This window comes from Salmo trutta, chromosome 15 (assembly GCF_901001165.1).
Source record: "Salmo trutta chromosome 15, fSalTru1.1, whole genome shotgun sequence".
Classification (NCBI taxonomy): domain Eukaryota; kingdom Metazoa; phylum Chordata; class Actinopteri; order Salmoniformes; family Salmonidae; genus Salmo; species Salmo trutta.
The window spans coordinates 28003009-28018905 of NC_042971.1; the positions used below are offsets into that span (position 1 = coordinate 28003009).

Here is a 15897-nt window from a genome sequence, read left to right on the forward strand (position 1 = left end):
GATACCTAGCATTTTGCCACGGCTGTGCCACTGCCACCTGAACCTCCCTGAGCGACCACGAGGCACAGCAACGAGGGGGCATAATATTTACCACACACACCGTTACCGAGGTCAGCTGCGTCAAAACAATCTGCCCTGGACATCTCGAATATCAAAATATGACCTACCAAATTGACCTTTGTAAAAGCTGTTTTCCAAGAACGGCCTCTTAAGATACATTCAGCATTTTTTTGTTGCAAATAATGGCTGCCTTTGTGGTATTAAGTTTGGCCCTGCCCCGCTATATGCTTTCTTAAAATGCGCTCAACTCTGGGCTACACAGAGGTCTACAGTGAATCAATCCAGAAGGCATTGCATAATATTTTGAGAGTTGCAGCCAAAAGTTTGAAATAATGGCCTCCTTGTCATACTGGTCTGCGCTAGTCTCTCTCGCGTCTCGCTCCGGTGCCCCAGAAAACACGGTAGACAAACAAAAACTGTTTACAGTGAGTGTCATACACCGGTTCTGACACTGATATGAACTGATCTATCCAGATGGAATGTAGCAAACCATAAACAGCATCTGTGGAATAGCGTAGCCTGAACAACAACGTTGCTCGTGATTGCTCCATAGGTCTGTCCCAAAAGTTTGTCTCACCGTTTAGCGAGCTTGTTTTTCGGAGCACTCTGCTGCGTTGTACAGGTTGTTGTTGTTGAATGTCATCTTTATGGATGTAACAGGTGCTGGCGCTCGTTATGACTGAGCTAGAAAGACGAGAGGGAGAGCGGGAAGGAAGATAAAACATCTCTCTCTTTCCCTTAAGCATCGTAGATGCAAACTGCAACACTCAAGAGGGTACAAGTATTTGATGTCATCTGAACCAGGAATAAATTATACACCTCAGCAACAGAGAGGGAACGTTGCCTCAGCCTGGCTCCTCTTGTCTTCCCCTTTTTCAGACACACAACCTAAAGTTAGACATCCTTGAGGTTTCTACCACTTGATGGAAGGTGATGCCCATGAATAATGCATGGCAGAGGGAAGACTCTGGGTCTTTTTATAGCTCGGGCCCCGCTCCCGCCGCACTGCACTAGCTCTAGCACGCCACTAACCTCTCAGATCTGAAGGATCAAGAAATGGGAACGGAAGAAAACAAGAACATAACAAACTGCGACATAGAAAAAGACAACGTCTATTTTCAGATGGCGGGCGGCGAGGAAGAAGATTCTGGTTGCTTTTGAGACTAAACAGAAAGGGGGGGTATAGCTGTCATTGCTATTTTACAGTATTTAGCCCAAAAATCGGGTGGGCATGCAAATATAGATGTCTGTGTGATCTCTCGCATATGCCGTTGTTTTCTTCATTCCATCTGGTTGTGTTGAACCACTGCGTTGAGGCCTTAATTAAATGACAAGGCTATTATCCTCATGAGTCAGGGAATGTCAAATCATGGCGTTAATTTGTGAACACAGGTCTCTGTTTCACGCATGTATTTTCAACCAGTACTCGTAATGACAACTGCAACTATTTGAATGTGTTGCAGTTTTTTTCTTTCAAAAATCCTCACATTTCAATTAGGATTAAATCGAATCAAGCCTTGTTGTTGTTGTTATGTTGTGTTGCTACCATGCAGTGTTGTCATGTATTGCTGCCTTGCTATGTTGTTGTCCTAGGTCTCTCTTTATGTAGTGTTGTCTCTCTTGTTGTGATGTTTTTTGTCCTATATTTATATTGTATTTATTTATTTATTTCATTTTTGTTTTTTATATCCCAGGCCCCCGACCCTCGCAGGAGGCCTTTTGGTAGGCCGTCATTGTAAATAAGATTTTTTTTCTTAACTGACTTGCCTAGTTAAATAAAGGTTAAATAAAATACAAAAATAAATAATATATAGGGTGTTCACTCACTGCTCTAGAATGTGGTAAAATACGGTTCAATTCAAGAGAGTGCCCTATATCATTATGAATCACATACAATGAATCATTAGATTGTTCTCTACAATATTACAACCTTAATATGCTTGTACTTAACAGTGTTGATTAAATAAGAACGTTAGTTTGTTGTGACCATTGCTAGTTTAGACCGCTCAGCTGTTGGTTGTGTCTCCATTTTCTGCGTTGGGAGGTGGTAACATTTTGGAGGTGTTTTCGCTCTTTGGACCAGTCAAAATCAACTTGATACCCTTGTCACTTTCGTCACCAGATAGGTGGCTTTCTATTGCTCTAACCCTGGTCAATCAACGTTGAGGGGCCGTTTCTATGGGGACATAAAGGGAACGAATCACACCATGAAAATTGGAACCGATTTTCTTTGGGGAGGATATACAGTTGAAGTCGGATGTTTACATACACTTAGGTTGGAGTCATTAAAACTCGTTTTTCATCCACTCCACAAATTTCTTGTTAACAAACTATAGTTTTGGCAAGTCGGTTAGGACATCTACTTTGTGCATGACACAAGTAATTTTTCCAACAATTGTTTACAGACAGAATATCTCACTTATAATTCACTGTATCACAATTCCATTGGGTCAGAAGTTTACATACACCTAAGTTGACTGTGCCTTTAAACAGCTTGGAAAATTACAGAAAAGGATGTCATGGCTTTAGAAGCTTCTGAAAGGCTAATTGACATCATTTGAGTGAATTTGAGGTGTACCTGTGGATGTATTTCAAGGCCTACCTTCAAACTCAGTGCCTCTTTGCTTGACATCATGGGAAAATCAAAAGAAATCAGCCAAGACCTCCACAAGTCTGGTTCATCCTTGGGAGCAATTTCCAAACGCCTGAAGGTACCATCTGTACAAACAATAGTACACAAGTATAAACACCATGGGACCACGCAGCCGTCATACCGCTCAGGAAGGAGACGAGTTCTGTCTCCTAGAGATGAACGTACTTTGTTGCGAAAAGTGCATATCAATCCCAGAACAACTCTGTGGTCCAACTCAACCCAAAACATCTCAATTGGGTTGAGGTTGGGTGATTGTGGAGGCCAAATCATCTGACACAGCACTCCATCACTCTCCTTCTTGGTCAAATAGCCCTTACACAGCCTGGAGGTGTGTTGGGTCTTTGTCCTATTTAAAAACGAATGATTGTCCCGCTAAGCGCAAACCAGATGGGATGGCGTATCGCTGCAGAATGCTGTGGTAGCCATGCTGGTTAAGTGTGCCTTTTTTAAATTCTAAACAAATCACAGACGGTGTCACCAGCAAAGCATCCCCACACCATCACACCACCTCCTCCATGTTTCACGGTGGGAACCACACATGCGCCGATCATCCACTCACCTACTCTGCGTCTCACTAAGACACAGCGAATGGAACTAAAAAATCTCAAATTTGGACTCATCAGACCTCAGGACAGATGTCCACTGGTCTAATGTCAATTGCTTGTGTTTCTTGGCCCAAGCAAGTCTCTTATTATTGGTGTCCGTTAGTAGTGGTTTCTTTGCAGCAATTTGACCTTGAAGCCCTGATTGACGCTGTCTCTTAACAGTTGATGTTGAGATGTGTCTGTTACTTGAACTCTGAAGGATTTATTTGGGCTACGATTTCTGAGGCTGGTAACTCTAATGAACTTATCCTCTGCAGCAGAGGAAACTCTGGGTCTTCCTTTCCTGTAGTGGTCCTCATGAGAGCCAGTTTCCTCACAGCGCTTGATGGTTTTTGCGACTGCACTGGAAGAAACTTTGAAAGTTCTAGAAATGTTCTGTATTGACTGACCATGTCTTAAATTAATAATGGACTGTCGTTTCTCTTTGCTTCTTTGAGCTGTTCTTGCCATTATATGGACTTGGTCTTTTTACAAATAGGGCCATCTTCTGTATGTCACCCCAACCTTGTCACAACACAACTGATTGGCTCAAACGCATTAAGAAGGAAAGAAATTCCATAAATTAACTTTTAACAAGCACGCCTGTTAATTGAAATGCATTCCAGGTGACTACCTCATGAAGCTGGTTGAGAGAATGCAAAGAGTGTGCATAGCTGTCAAGGCAAAGGGTGGCTACTTTGAAGAATTTCACATTTAAAATATATTTTGATTTAACACATTTTTGGTTAATACACGATTCCGTATGTGGTATTTCATAGTTTTGATGTCTTCACTATTATTCTACAATGTAGAAAATGGTATCAAATAAAGAAAAACCCTTGAATGAGTATAGTAGGTGTCCAAACTTTTGACTGGTAATGTGTATATATACACTGAACAAAAATATAAACGCAACATGTAAAGTGTTGTTCCATAAGCTGAAATAAAAGATCCCAGAAATGTCTCAAATTTGGTCTGCAAATTTGTTTACATCCCTGTTAGTTAGCTTTTTCACCTGTGGGATTGTCTGAAACCAGCCTCCCAGACAGCTGATGAGTGTTTCAACAACCAAAGATATTCTGCACAAACTGTCAGAAACCGTCTCGGGAAGCTCATCAGCGTGCTCGTGGTCCTCACCAGGGTCTTGACCAGACTGCAGTTCGGCATTGTAACCAACTTCAGTAAGAAAATTCTCACCTTCGATGGCCGCTGGGAATCCCGGTTTCAACTGATATGGACAGGCATAAGCTATGGACAATGAACACAATTGCATTTTATTGATTGCAATTTTAATGCACAGAGATGCGTGACAAAATCCTGAGGCCCATTGTCGTGTCATTCATCCACCGCTCCATTCATCCGCCACCATCACCTCATGTTTCAACATGATAATGCATATGCCCATTTCGCAAGGATCTGTACACAATTCCTGGAAGCTTAAAATGTCCCAGTTCTTCCATGGCCTGCATACTCACCAGACATGTCACCCATTGAGCATGGTTGGGATGCTCTGGATCGATGTGTACGACAGTGTGTTCCAGTTCCTGCCAATATCTCCAACAACTTCGCACAGCCATTGAAGAATGGGACAACATTCCACAGGCCACAATTAACAGCCTGATCAACTCTGTGAAAGATAAGTTTCGCACAGCGTGAGGCAGGTGGTGGTCACACCAGATACTGACTGGTTTTCTGAACCACACCCGTACCTTTTTTTTTTAAGGTATCTGTGACCAACAGATGTGTATCTGTATTCCCAGTCATGTGAAATCCATTGATTAGGGCCTAATGAATTTTTTTCGATTGACTAATTTCCTTATATGAACTGTAAATCTTTGAAATTACGTTTATATTTTTGTTCATTGTATATTGGCTAAATTCTTTGTTTTGTATTCTGCAGATTTCATTTTTAAAAAGCCCCTGTTATCGCCCGCAATCCTGCAGCCACTACCTAGATCGTCAGTTTTCAGTTGACATTTGACGTTTGTGCCGTTCTGCCCGCAGAGCAGTGACGGAGTTCTATTAAACAGCAACCAGTTTTTCACCATAATGACGTTCTATTCACTAATCATGCTAAATTCTCAGAGTAAATTAACTAACTTTTGAACCATACATGGTAGAGGCATAGGGTTTGGACTATTGTTTTTCTGTTGCAATTCTCTATTGAACGACATATTTATATAAACATTGACTGAAATAATAATTTTATGGGTGAACAACCTATAGTATACAGTGGGGGAAAAGTATTTGATCCCCTGCTGATTTTGTACGTTTGCCCACTTACAAAGAAATGATCAGTCTATAATTTTAATAGTAGGTTTATTTGAACAGTGAGAGACAGAATAACAAAAAAATCCAGAAAAATGCATGTCAAAAATGTTATAAAATGATTTGCATTTTAATGAGGGAAAAAAGTATTTGATCCCTCTGCAAAACATGACTTAGTACTTGGTGGCAAATCCCTTGTTGGCAATCACAGAGGTCAGACGTTTCTTGTAGTTGGCCACCAGGTTTGCACACATCTCAGGAGGGATTTTGTCCCACGCCTCTTTGCAGATCTTCTCCAAGTCATTAAGGTTTCGAGGCTGACGTTTGGCAACTCGAACCTTCAGCTCCCTCCACAGATTTTCTATGGGATTAAGGTCTGGAGACTGGCTAGGCCACTCCAGGACCTTAATGTGCTTCTTCTTGAGCCACTCCTTTGTTGCCTTGGCCGTGTGTTTTGGGTCATTGTCATGCTGGAATACCCATCCACGACCCATTTTCAATGCCCTGGCTGAGGGAAGGAGGTTCTCACCCAAGATTTGACAGTACATGGCCCCATCCATCGTCCCTTTGATGCGGTGAAGTTGTCCTGTCCCCTTAGCAGAAAAACACCCCCAAAGCGTAATGTTTCCACCTCCATGTTTGACGGTGGAGATGGTGTTCTTGAGGTCATAGGCAGCGTTCCTCCTCCAAACACAGCGAGTTGAGTTGATGTCAAAGAGCTCCATTTTGGTCTCATCTGACCACAACACTTTCACCAGTTGTCTTCTGAGTCATTCAGATGTTCATTGGCAGACTTCAGACGGGCATGTATATGTATTCTTGAGCAGGGGGACCTTGCGGGCGCTGCAGGATTTCAGTCCTTCACGGCGTAGTGGGTTACCAATTGTTTTCTTGGTGACTATGGTCCCAGCTGCCTTGAGATCATTGACAAGATCCTCCCGTGTAGTTCTGGGCTGATCCCTCAACGTTATCATGATCATTGCAACTCCACGAGGTGAGATCTTGCATGGAGCCCCAGGCCGAGGGATATTGACAGTTCTTTTGTGTTTCTTCCATTTGCGAATAATCGCACCAAATGTTGTCACCTTCTCACCAAGCTGCTTGGCGATGGTCTTGTAGCCCATTCCAGCCTTGTGTAGGTCTACAATCTTGTCCCTGACATCCTTGGAGAGCTCTTTGCTCTTGGCCATGGTGGAGAGTTTGGAATCTGATGGATTGATTGCTTCTGTGGACAGGTGTCTTTTTTACAGGTAACAAGCTGAGGTTAGGAGCACTCCTTTTAAGAGTGTGCTCCTAATCTCAGCTCGTTACCTGTATAAAAGACACCTGGGAGCCAGAAATCTTTCTGATTGAGAGGGGGTCAAATACTTATTTCCCTCATTTAAAATGCAAATCAATTTATAACATTTCTGACATTTGTTTTTCTGGATATTTTTGTTGTTATTCTGTCTCTCACTGTTCAAATAAACCTACTATTAAAATTATAGACTGATCCTTTCTTTGTCAGTGGGCAAACATACAAAATCAGCAGGGGATCAAATACTTTTTTCCCCCACTGTACCTTCAGAAGGTAAATTCTTGAGAGAAAAAGGCAGGGGGGAACCCAGCTTCTAAGCTTGGCGGAGATACAGGTATAAAACCTGGGATTAGGCGGAAACGATGTCTCTATGCCCAGGTATGGCTACTAGGAGTGGCGGTCCTAAGTCGGGGCCCTGTATAGAGCCAATGTGTGGGTCTAATACTCCAGTTCTGCCTGTTGACTACACAGAAAAGAGGCTTCAGCCAGGGATAATGAAAGGAGCGCTGTGTCGCGTTCCCCTGGACGACATAATTGAGCATTGTTCAACGCCTGCAGTCTCTCTCTCCCCCACCACCAATACACCTCCACTGTCTGGGACTGCTGCTCGAGACCCACTCTCTTTCACGACGAGAGGCACCGAACAGCAGCGAGCCAGTCAACACGGTGATTATTTAACCAATCTCCCAGCAGAAGCCATGTTACAGCCACGGGTTTGGGTCTGTAATGATGACATAGACCGTGATAATGATGGCAGAGTGTGAATGGGAATTGATTCGTGCGCGTGGTTTTGAGTCGACCACTAACGCTGATATTACAGGCAATAATTCAATTGATAACATTGGGCCATTAATGAATGAATATCCTTTTGGCATTCAACAGACATCTCCCTTAATGCCGCGCTATTATGCTCCTCCTCCCCCCAGCCTCCCACCCTCCCTTGTAAATTCATTTAATTTAATATATTTTCCTTTTTACCTCAAGAATATTGTCTTGCTGTATCTATCTCTGTACCCCCAGGCAAATTTGGGGGTGGTAATCTTTGGGTATTATAAATAACGCCTCTGTACCAGGGATGAAAGGCAGTGGCTCTCTCTCTTTTTCCTCCCTCCCTCTCCTCTCCCAGCCTGCCTGCTACTTGTCTATGCTTAGCACGTAGCTTGCAGCATGTGTGAGTGTGGCTGGGAATTCATATGAACGTCTCGCAGCGGGGGGAAAGGGGGCTAGTCATTGACATGTGTAGGACGGCTCTGGGTTAATAAGAAATGGATGTGGCATTTGTTTTTATGAATGCCATTAAAATAGGGCCCGAGCTGTGATGGCGTTCGTTTTGTTTGTTTCTCTGTATCTCTGTTCTCTGTTCTTATTTTTTTTATTTATCCCTGTGTATTATCGCGCTCCAATCTCCCCCTCATGCTGTCTGATGGTCGTCATCTGCGTGGCTCGCCTGGTCCTAATGGGCTGGAAACGCCTGTGGAAAAAAGACCCTCGCCTCACCGCACGGCTCTGGAGCTCGGGGAAAGAATAGCAAAATAAAAAGCGCTGGCAGAGCCAGAGGCATCTCGTAGCCACTTATGGCTGCATTAGGATCATCCACCGATGTGTCATCTAGCCGTCACTTGCGTTATTACAGTTTTGTTCACAAGTGCTCCCCCTCCCACATGTTGTTATATCAGCCTCTGGATGTAACAAAGTCTGGTTTCTTTAATATCATAGATGGTTGTTTTTCCCCTTGTGTATATGAGGCAAGGAACAGCTAACCTTAGCCACCACTAAAGGATAGCTCGGTGGAAGAACCCCAAAAAAGTGCAAATGCCACTCCGTCAATTAAGATTAATCATCATTATGCAAATGTTTTGGCAGAGCGGTGTCGACACCTGACTGAGATCTCTATTAAAAAGCAGCTAGTGAGGCAAATAGACAGACAGCTTGAGCTCCCCTTCTTCCTCCCTCTTTCTCTCCCTCCCTCTCTGTTCTCCCTGCCACATTGTCGGCCCCCTCTTTTGACAAATACCTTAATCTGACTGTGTGTGCACATGGGACGGATGGCGTGCGTGCTTCTTAGGGCCCCGAGTGAGGCCCCCCCCCAGAGGAGGAGACTAATGGGACTGGCTCCCCCAGATAGGCCACTCAGCCTCTCCATTTCCAGGCACATTGTGGACAAACACTCACTCTACAATTTATCATTTATTTTATGGTGACCCTGCCCCAATCTATACACGTGCCTCTAACTCCTCCTTTTCCAATGCCGCCTCGTCTTTTCCTCTCCTCTGTTCTCTCCATCATTTGCCCCCTCGCCTGTATGCCAAGTATCATCTCAAGTTGTTTTAAGATTGCCGTCGAAGGGAGGATTGGAAAGATGAAAGGTGATAGAGGAGGGAAATGTTCCTGGGTTTCGGCGGAGAGATGTTTTGAAGTAGCTGTAAGGCGTAAGCGCAGCAGTCAAGTTTCTTTTTGTGTTCGGTTTATTTCTTTTGATTGGACTCTTTGTTTTGATGAGCTGACGTGTAACGTTAATATTAACACGCCGACGTGCAATAGTAGGAAAGCCTTTGTCGACTCCATCCAGGAATATAAAGATTTGAAGGACTTGCTATCTTTAATGCACTTCCAGAATGTTTCCATACTGAAGGCGTAGATTATTATTAGATTATTTAACCGCTTAACCAAACAGACGACAAAACCTCAGACTGTTGTTGTTGTGGCAGTTGAGTTGAGTATACTGTTGTTTTAGTGGTGTTACTGAGGCTTGTTTCATTTTTATTTTTTTTATGGCGTCATCTAGCAGGGACCCCTGCTTTGAGGGCCATCCCCGGACAGGAGAACTCCCGGCTATGATGTAGAGCCAGCGTGGTCCACTAGCGAGTGAAAAAGTTCAGGTTTATACGAGGCGCACTGTAACAGCTCAATAACACAGGCCTGTAATCTACTCCCGTTTCAAACACTTGCCTGATTTACGAGCCCGCGCACCACTCCAGCACCGAAATGAGGTGTTCAGCATATGTTTTGTTTACATACATTTTTTATTTATTGCCGTTGTCAAAACTGATTGCTGGACAAAGTCGCTTATTAACTGAGCAAATGGCTTGAGAGTTGTTTTTTTATGTCAGCTTCCTTAATGACTACAGTCAGTCTGTTTCAAACGAGCCCCCCCTAACCCCACACACACATATACACTACCACCCCCTCGTGTGTGTGTGTGTGTGTGTGTGTGTGCGCATAAGGAGGGAGGGAGTCCTGAGGGGACTGGGAGCTGCCACAGTTCACACATGGAGAGGAAAGGGAGGGTGGCGGGAGGGCGAGGGGGTCTTATGTGCAGATACATCTGGTGGAGGGGTCACAGCTCCTTTGGTCAGAAAGTAGAACTTGTAATAATTGCTTGGTCGTTTCGGCTTTCCGCCTCCGTCCACCGCCACCCACCCCCAAATCAACTTCTTTTTATCCAGGCTAATGGACCTGCCACCAGCACCGAGACAGGAGGCTGTTAGCACAAGTCCCAAGGATGGGCTGCCAGGCAGCTGACTGCCGCTGCGCTAAATCACCAGCAAGGGTCACTCTGAGTTTCTGCCGCCTGTAAAATGAAGTAGCTGTAAAAAGAAATGTTCCATAAAAAAACACAAAGTTAATGGTAATGTTAACATTGTGTGGCTCTCTGCCATTAACTTTTTGCGGTGGGAGGGTGTGGTTTCATTCAAAGTAGTTTTGAATCTTAGCAGTGTTCACATTTTGTCATGCTACGGTGCATGCTATTTTTTATTTGGGGCAGATAACATTACATTGTGTACAGTTGAAGTTGGAAGTTTACATACACTTAGGTTGGAGTCATTAAAACTCGTTTTTCAACCCCTCCACAAATGTCTTGTTAACAAACTATAGTTTTGGCAAGTTGGTTAGGACATTTAGTTTGTGCATGACACACGGAATTCCAGTGGGTCAGAAGTTTACATACACTAAGTTGACTGTTCCTTTAAACAGCTTGGAAAATTCCAGAAAATGATGTCATGGCTTTAGAAGCTTCTGATAGGCTAATTGACATTATTTGAGTGAATTGGAGGTGTACTTGTGGATGTATTTCAAGGCCTACCTTCAAACTCTGTCCCTCTTTGCTTGACATCATAGGAAAATCAAAAGAAATCAGCCAAATCCACAAGTCAGGTTCATCCTTGGGAGCAATTTCCAAACGCCTGAAGGTACCACATTCATCTGTACAAACAATAGTGCGCAAGTATAAACACCATGGGACAACGCAGCCGTCACACCGCTCAGGAAGGAGATGCGTTCTGTCTCCTAAAGATGAACGTAATTTGGTGCGAAAAGTGCAAATCAATCCCAGAACAACAGCAAAGGACCTTGTGAAGATGCTGTAGGAAACTGGTACAAAAGTATCTATATCCACAGTAAAACGAGTCCTTTATCGACATAACCTGAAAGGCCGCTCAGCAAGGAAGAAGCCACTGCTCCAAAACCGTCATAAAAAAGAACACCATCCCAACCATGAAGCACGGGGGTGGTAGCATCATGTTGTGGGGGTGCTTTGCTGCAGGAGGGACTGGTGCACTTCACAAAATAGATGGCATCATGAGGCTGGAAAATTATTTGGATATGTTGAAGCAACATCTCAAGACCTCAGTCAGAAAGTTAAAGCTTGGTCACAAATGGGTCTTCCAAATGGACAATGACCCCAAGCATACTTCCAAAGTTGTGGCAAAATGGCTTAAGGACAACAAAGTCAAGGTATTGGAGTGGCCATCACAAAGCCCTGACCTCATCCTATAGAAAATTTGTGGGCAGAACTGAAAAAGCATGTGCGAGCAAAGAGGCCTAGAGACCTGACTCCGTTATACCAGCTCTAATTGAGTATATGTAAACTTCTGACCCACTGGGAATGTGATGAAAGAAATAAAAGCTGAAATAAATCATTCTCTCTGCTATTATTCTGACATTTCACATTCTTAAAAATAAAGTGGTGATCCTAACTGACCTAAGACAGGGAATTTTTACTAGGATTAAATGTCAGGAATTGTGAAAAACTGAGTTTAAATGTATTTGGCTAAGGTGTATGTAAACTTCCGACTTCAACTGTAGGTGTTCTCAGCTTTCCAAATAGAAATGCCACAATAGTGATTATTCCGTAACAATTGCAATAGCCCTGGCTGAGCATTCTCAATTGCCCAGCCTAATTTGATTTTAAACACAAAACTCCTTAAGCCCTATAGCGAAGACGTAGCATGTTGCAACTATTCCCTAGTATGCTAAATATATAGAGCCCTATAAACCACTGTCATTCTGTCTCCCTCTGTCTGTCTGGTAGAAACACCATCAGGTTCCTCTCTGCTTTAGACGAGCCGGTCCTCTGTTAGATTCAGCTCCATCTCTATCCCTCCCCTCCAGATGGACAGAAGCCTCCCGTTTCCAACACCTCCCTGGCCTCCATGCATATAAGGTTGAGTCGGTACACATGCTCCCCTCTCTCCAGCCCCTTGCAGTCCCCTTAATAAGTCCATCTACTCTTCATCAGCTTTCTGTACCGGGGGACAATGGCCAGATTGAGGGGCCACAACAAAAGGCCTTTGAAAAGTCCCCTACAGTAAGACGTTGTGTTTGTGTGCATCACTCAGTCTCCCCAAGGTGCGCGGACCCCTGGTCTTTTCCCAGCTTCCCTCCTGCCACAGCCGCTCGCCTACCATCGCGTTTTGAAGTGGCCCTTTTATTTTTGGAGACGTTTACAGGCCTTTTTAATTACTTACAGCTTGCCAAAGGGCTTTGCTGCCTCATTCTTCCTTTTGTTTGTCGAGGTCTTTCCACAAATCCTACTCTTGTTAAACCAGCCATCAGGATTTTGTAAGGTTTCTAGTTTTTTTCTCACTCTCTCTCGCCCCCCCCTTTTCCTTTTGTTTATTTTGATTTGTGATTTTTCACTCTCCCTCTCCTTAAACTCGGTCCTCAAACGGTTTTCCATCAATTAATCTTAATTGAAGTCACACCAGACTTCCTTGCTTAATAATTCTTGCCCCCATTGTCACAGATGGCTTGCTCTCGTTTGCAGCAGGAGCTGTAAATCAATTTTGATTTGGCGTATGACATCAATCAATCGTCATTTTACTCCCCAAACATCCTCTGCTCTTTTGTGAGACGCGAAGATGGATCGCTGTGTCAAGTTTACGAAGTTCAGATCTCCTTATCAAGGGTATTGTTTCCCTGAGAACTCGCACACTAAGACAATTGTTTCCGTCGTCTGATTTGATACTGAGACAATCCAGCTTGAAGTGCTCTGATTATCACTTCATTCAGGCGTACAATGCACTCGACACAACACCGCTCCTCACCTGAACATAAAAAGGAAAAACTATTTTGGTGCATAGTTCTCACTCACATCCTTTTTTACATACCATTTTCTCTCAGCTTTCGACAGTTTGGTGACTTTAGTTTAATTGTGCACAAATAGAAATGTGAGAACCGGAACATATGTCTTTTGTTTCCCATTCTGAGACATACAGCAGTTGGCGCCGAGGTGCAAACAATGAGCTAATTACTTCTCTGGTAACAATTACGGAATGCTGTAAGCATGCTAATAAAAATACATTTGGCTTACCATTTTTAACAAATTGCCAGCGGTCTTTGAGCCGGTCAGTGTGCTCTGGCGAGGCCCACTTAGGCAAGAACATCAATAAAAGGGCATACCTGCCTGGGGTGAATGTTTGTATGTTTTATGGGGGGCTGGTGACCTGAGCATTCTCTCTGAGCGTTGTGTTCTTAAGCACGGCATTGTTTGAAGTCGTTCTGTGTGTGTGGACTGTCAAGCCATTCTTGATCCGCTTATCTCTTCCTTGAAGGATGCAATATGTCTTAAAGATAACATGGCCAAACTACAGTGTGTGTGTGTGTGTGTGTGTGTGTGTGTGTGTGTGTGTGTGTGTGTGTGTGTGTGTGTGTGTGTGTGTGTGTGTGTGTGTGTGTGTGAAGTTCTCGAGGGGCTTAGCAAGGCTATCTGCAAAAATGGCAATTGTTTGCCAATCTGTGTCCTTTAATTGCTTCAGAACAGATTTAGATACATCTGAACAAAAGCTAATTTTGGATCTGCCCCTGGGGTGTTTGAGGATTTTGCAACAGATTGAGTTGTCAAGGTTCCTACCACATCGCCAAACTGAAATCTTCCCATAGGTTCTCCAAGGTTGCCGAAGGTCGCATAGTTATCTAACCCCCATTTTCCTTTTCTGTGTAATTAAATAGTGACCCTTAGTTTAGGCTTGACCTTCTGGGCCACAACCATGTAGCCCTGCACCAACACGTTTTCCTTCAGGTGGTGGCCATTTTGACTGAGCCATAAAGGAGCTATTCCCATAACAAGGGTCCAAAATAATAGGAATTGACAAGGGGACTCAAAACTGGCACGGTATAATAAAGGCTCATATTGTTAACCGGATTCCCTTGTACGGCTCTCTGTGTAAATCATAGTCCACTTTATAGGACCTAATCCATCCAATGTGCTTCAATTCTATGACGGGCGTGCATGCTTGCCACAATAACACCTCCAGTGGAATAACAGTTAGTGATTTATAGCTGGAATAAGGTCAAGCTCGGTTTACTGTTATGCTTTGATGTACTGATTCATGGTCGGTGACGTTGTCTTAACAGTATCTGAGAAGCAAAGTGTTTGACAATACAAGGATATCATTGTGAGCAGCACTGTGAACAGTGATGTAGGCAGCTGAATGGCAATTCACTGGTTTCATTCATGAATGTATCTCTGTCTGATTTTTGATATTGACTGTAAAATCCAGACAATGTCCTGAAGATACGCTTCTCCCTCGTCTTTACAGGAAGTTGCATAGCGGTATGAAGACCTATGGATGTGAGCTGTGTGGGAAACGCTTCCTGGACAGCCTACGCCTTAGGATGCACTTGCTGTCTCACTCAGGTAAGAATCAACACTTGTGTGTCTGTATAGATATTTGTCTAAGAATGTGTATCTATACTGCATGTATTTACAAAAACAATACTGTACATGTAGAGATTTTCCATCCTGTGTTTAATACTGTGTAATACACTGTGATACCCTATTTTAACAATGCATAGCAAAACAATTTTACTTTTTTGTTTACATTCTACACTATATCAGAATATTAGAACATGACATTATGGAATTTGATATAGTCCCAGTCGGTATTGAATAGAACATTGCAGTCCCGTCCGCCTTGGTGGAAAACAAACCATAGGTTCCTACCACAACGCCAACTTTACCCCAATGGCTCACAGCAAAAACTAGAATTTTCTTGTTGTGTGCTTGTTTAAGTCAGTTACAAAACTTCATTCAAGAAAAGTACATGTCTAAAGATTACTTTTCAACATCGCCTGCTCCCGAGTGTTCTCATTACGTAATATTGTAGAACCTCCCTCATGCCCCTTTTCATGATGGTGCTAGCAGCAACGTGAGTGCTAGCTACCAACCGGAACATTAAGCTAGCCAAGACCAACATCACCAAAAAACGGACTATACAGATGGAAGTAGTGAGTGGAGTTAAACGGACTATACATAGCTACCTGTAGCCTACCCAGACACCAGGTCCCCACAATTTCCCACGCCAAATAGCTGGAAGCCACAGGGCTTTTCACACAGACGCTATATCCTTAAGTGGGAGCATTGCGAACCGTAGGTTGGGATTTTTGACCTGGTTACATGGTACATTGAACAATACAGCAGCTTCTCGGCATCTTCTGTTATTTCTGTCTTACAAAAAATGTACGACGAAGTTGGCTCTTTTACACTGGGGGTTAATGGGATAGAATGTTTTTTGTTTTTTCCTAATTTGTGGGCGTGGTCGAGGGGAATTCCTTACTATTGTGTGAATATCGACTCAGAGTATTGGCTGTGCAATGTACAGGCTTGATATTGAAATGGGATAATTACACTGAACAAAAATAGAAATGCAACAATTTTACAGTTCATATAAAGAAATCAGTCAATTGAAATCAATTCATTAGGTACTAATCTATGGATTTCACATGACTGGGAATACAGATATGCAAATATCTTT

The 15897-nt window shown here is 43.3% G+C and overlaps 1 protein-coding gene across 2 annotated transcripts in view; it reads left to right on the forward strand.

The window, feature by feature from the left end:
- The window catches only part of LOC115148697 (zinc finger and BTB domain-containing protein 16-A), a 124878-nt gene that overhangs the window by 37584 nt on the left and 71397 nt on the right, over positions 1-15897 (forward strand). For both annotated transcript variants that reach the window (XM_029690827.1, XM_029690826.1), the window contains exon 3: positions 14683-14780. In XM_029690827.1, the coding sequence (XP_029546687.1) occupies positions 14683-14780 (98 nt within the window). The remainder of the gene's footprint in view (positions 1-14682; positions 14781-15897) is intronic.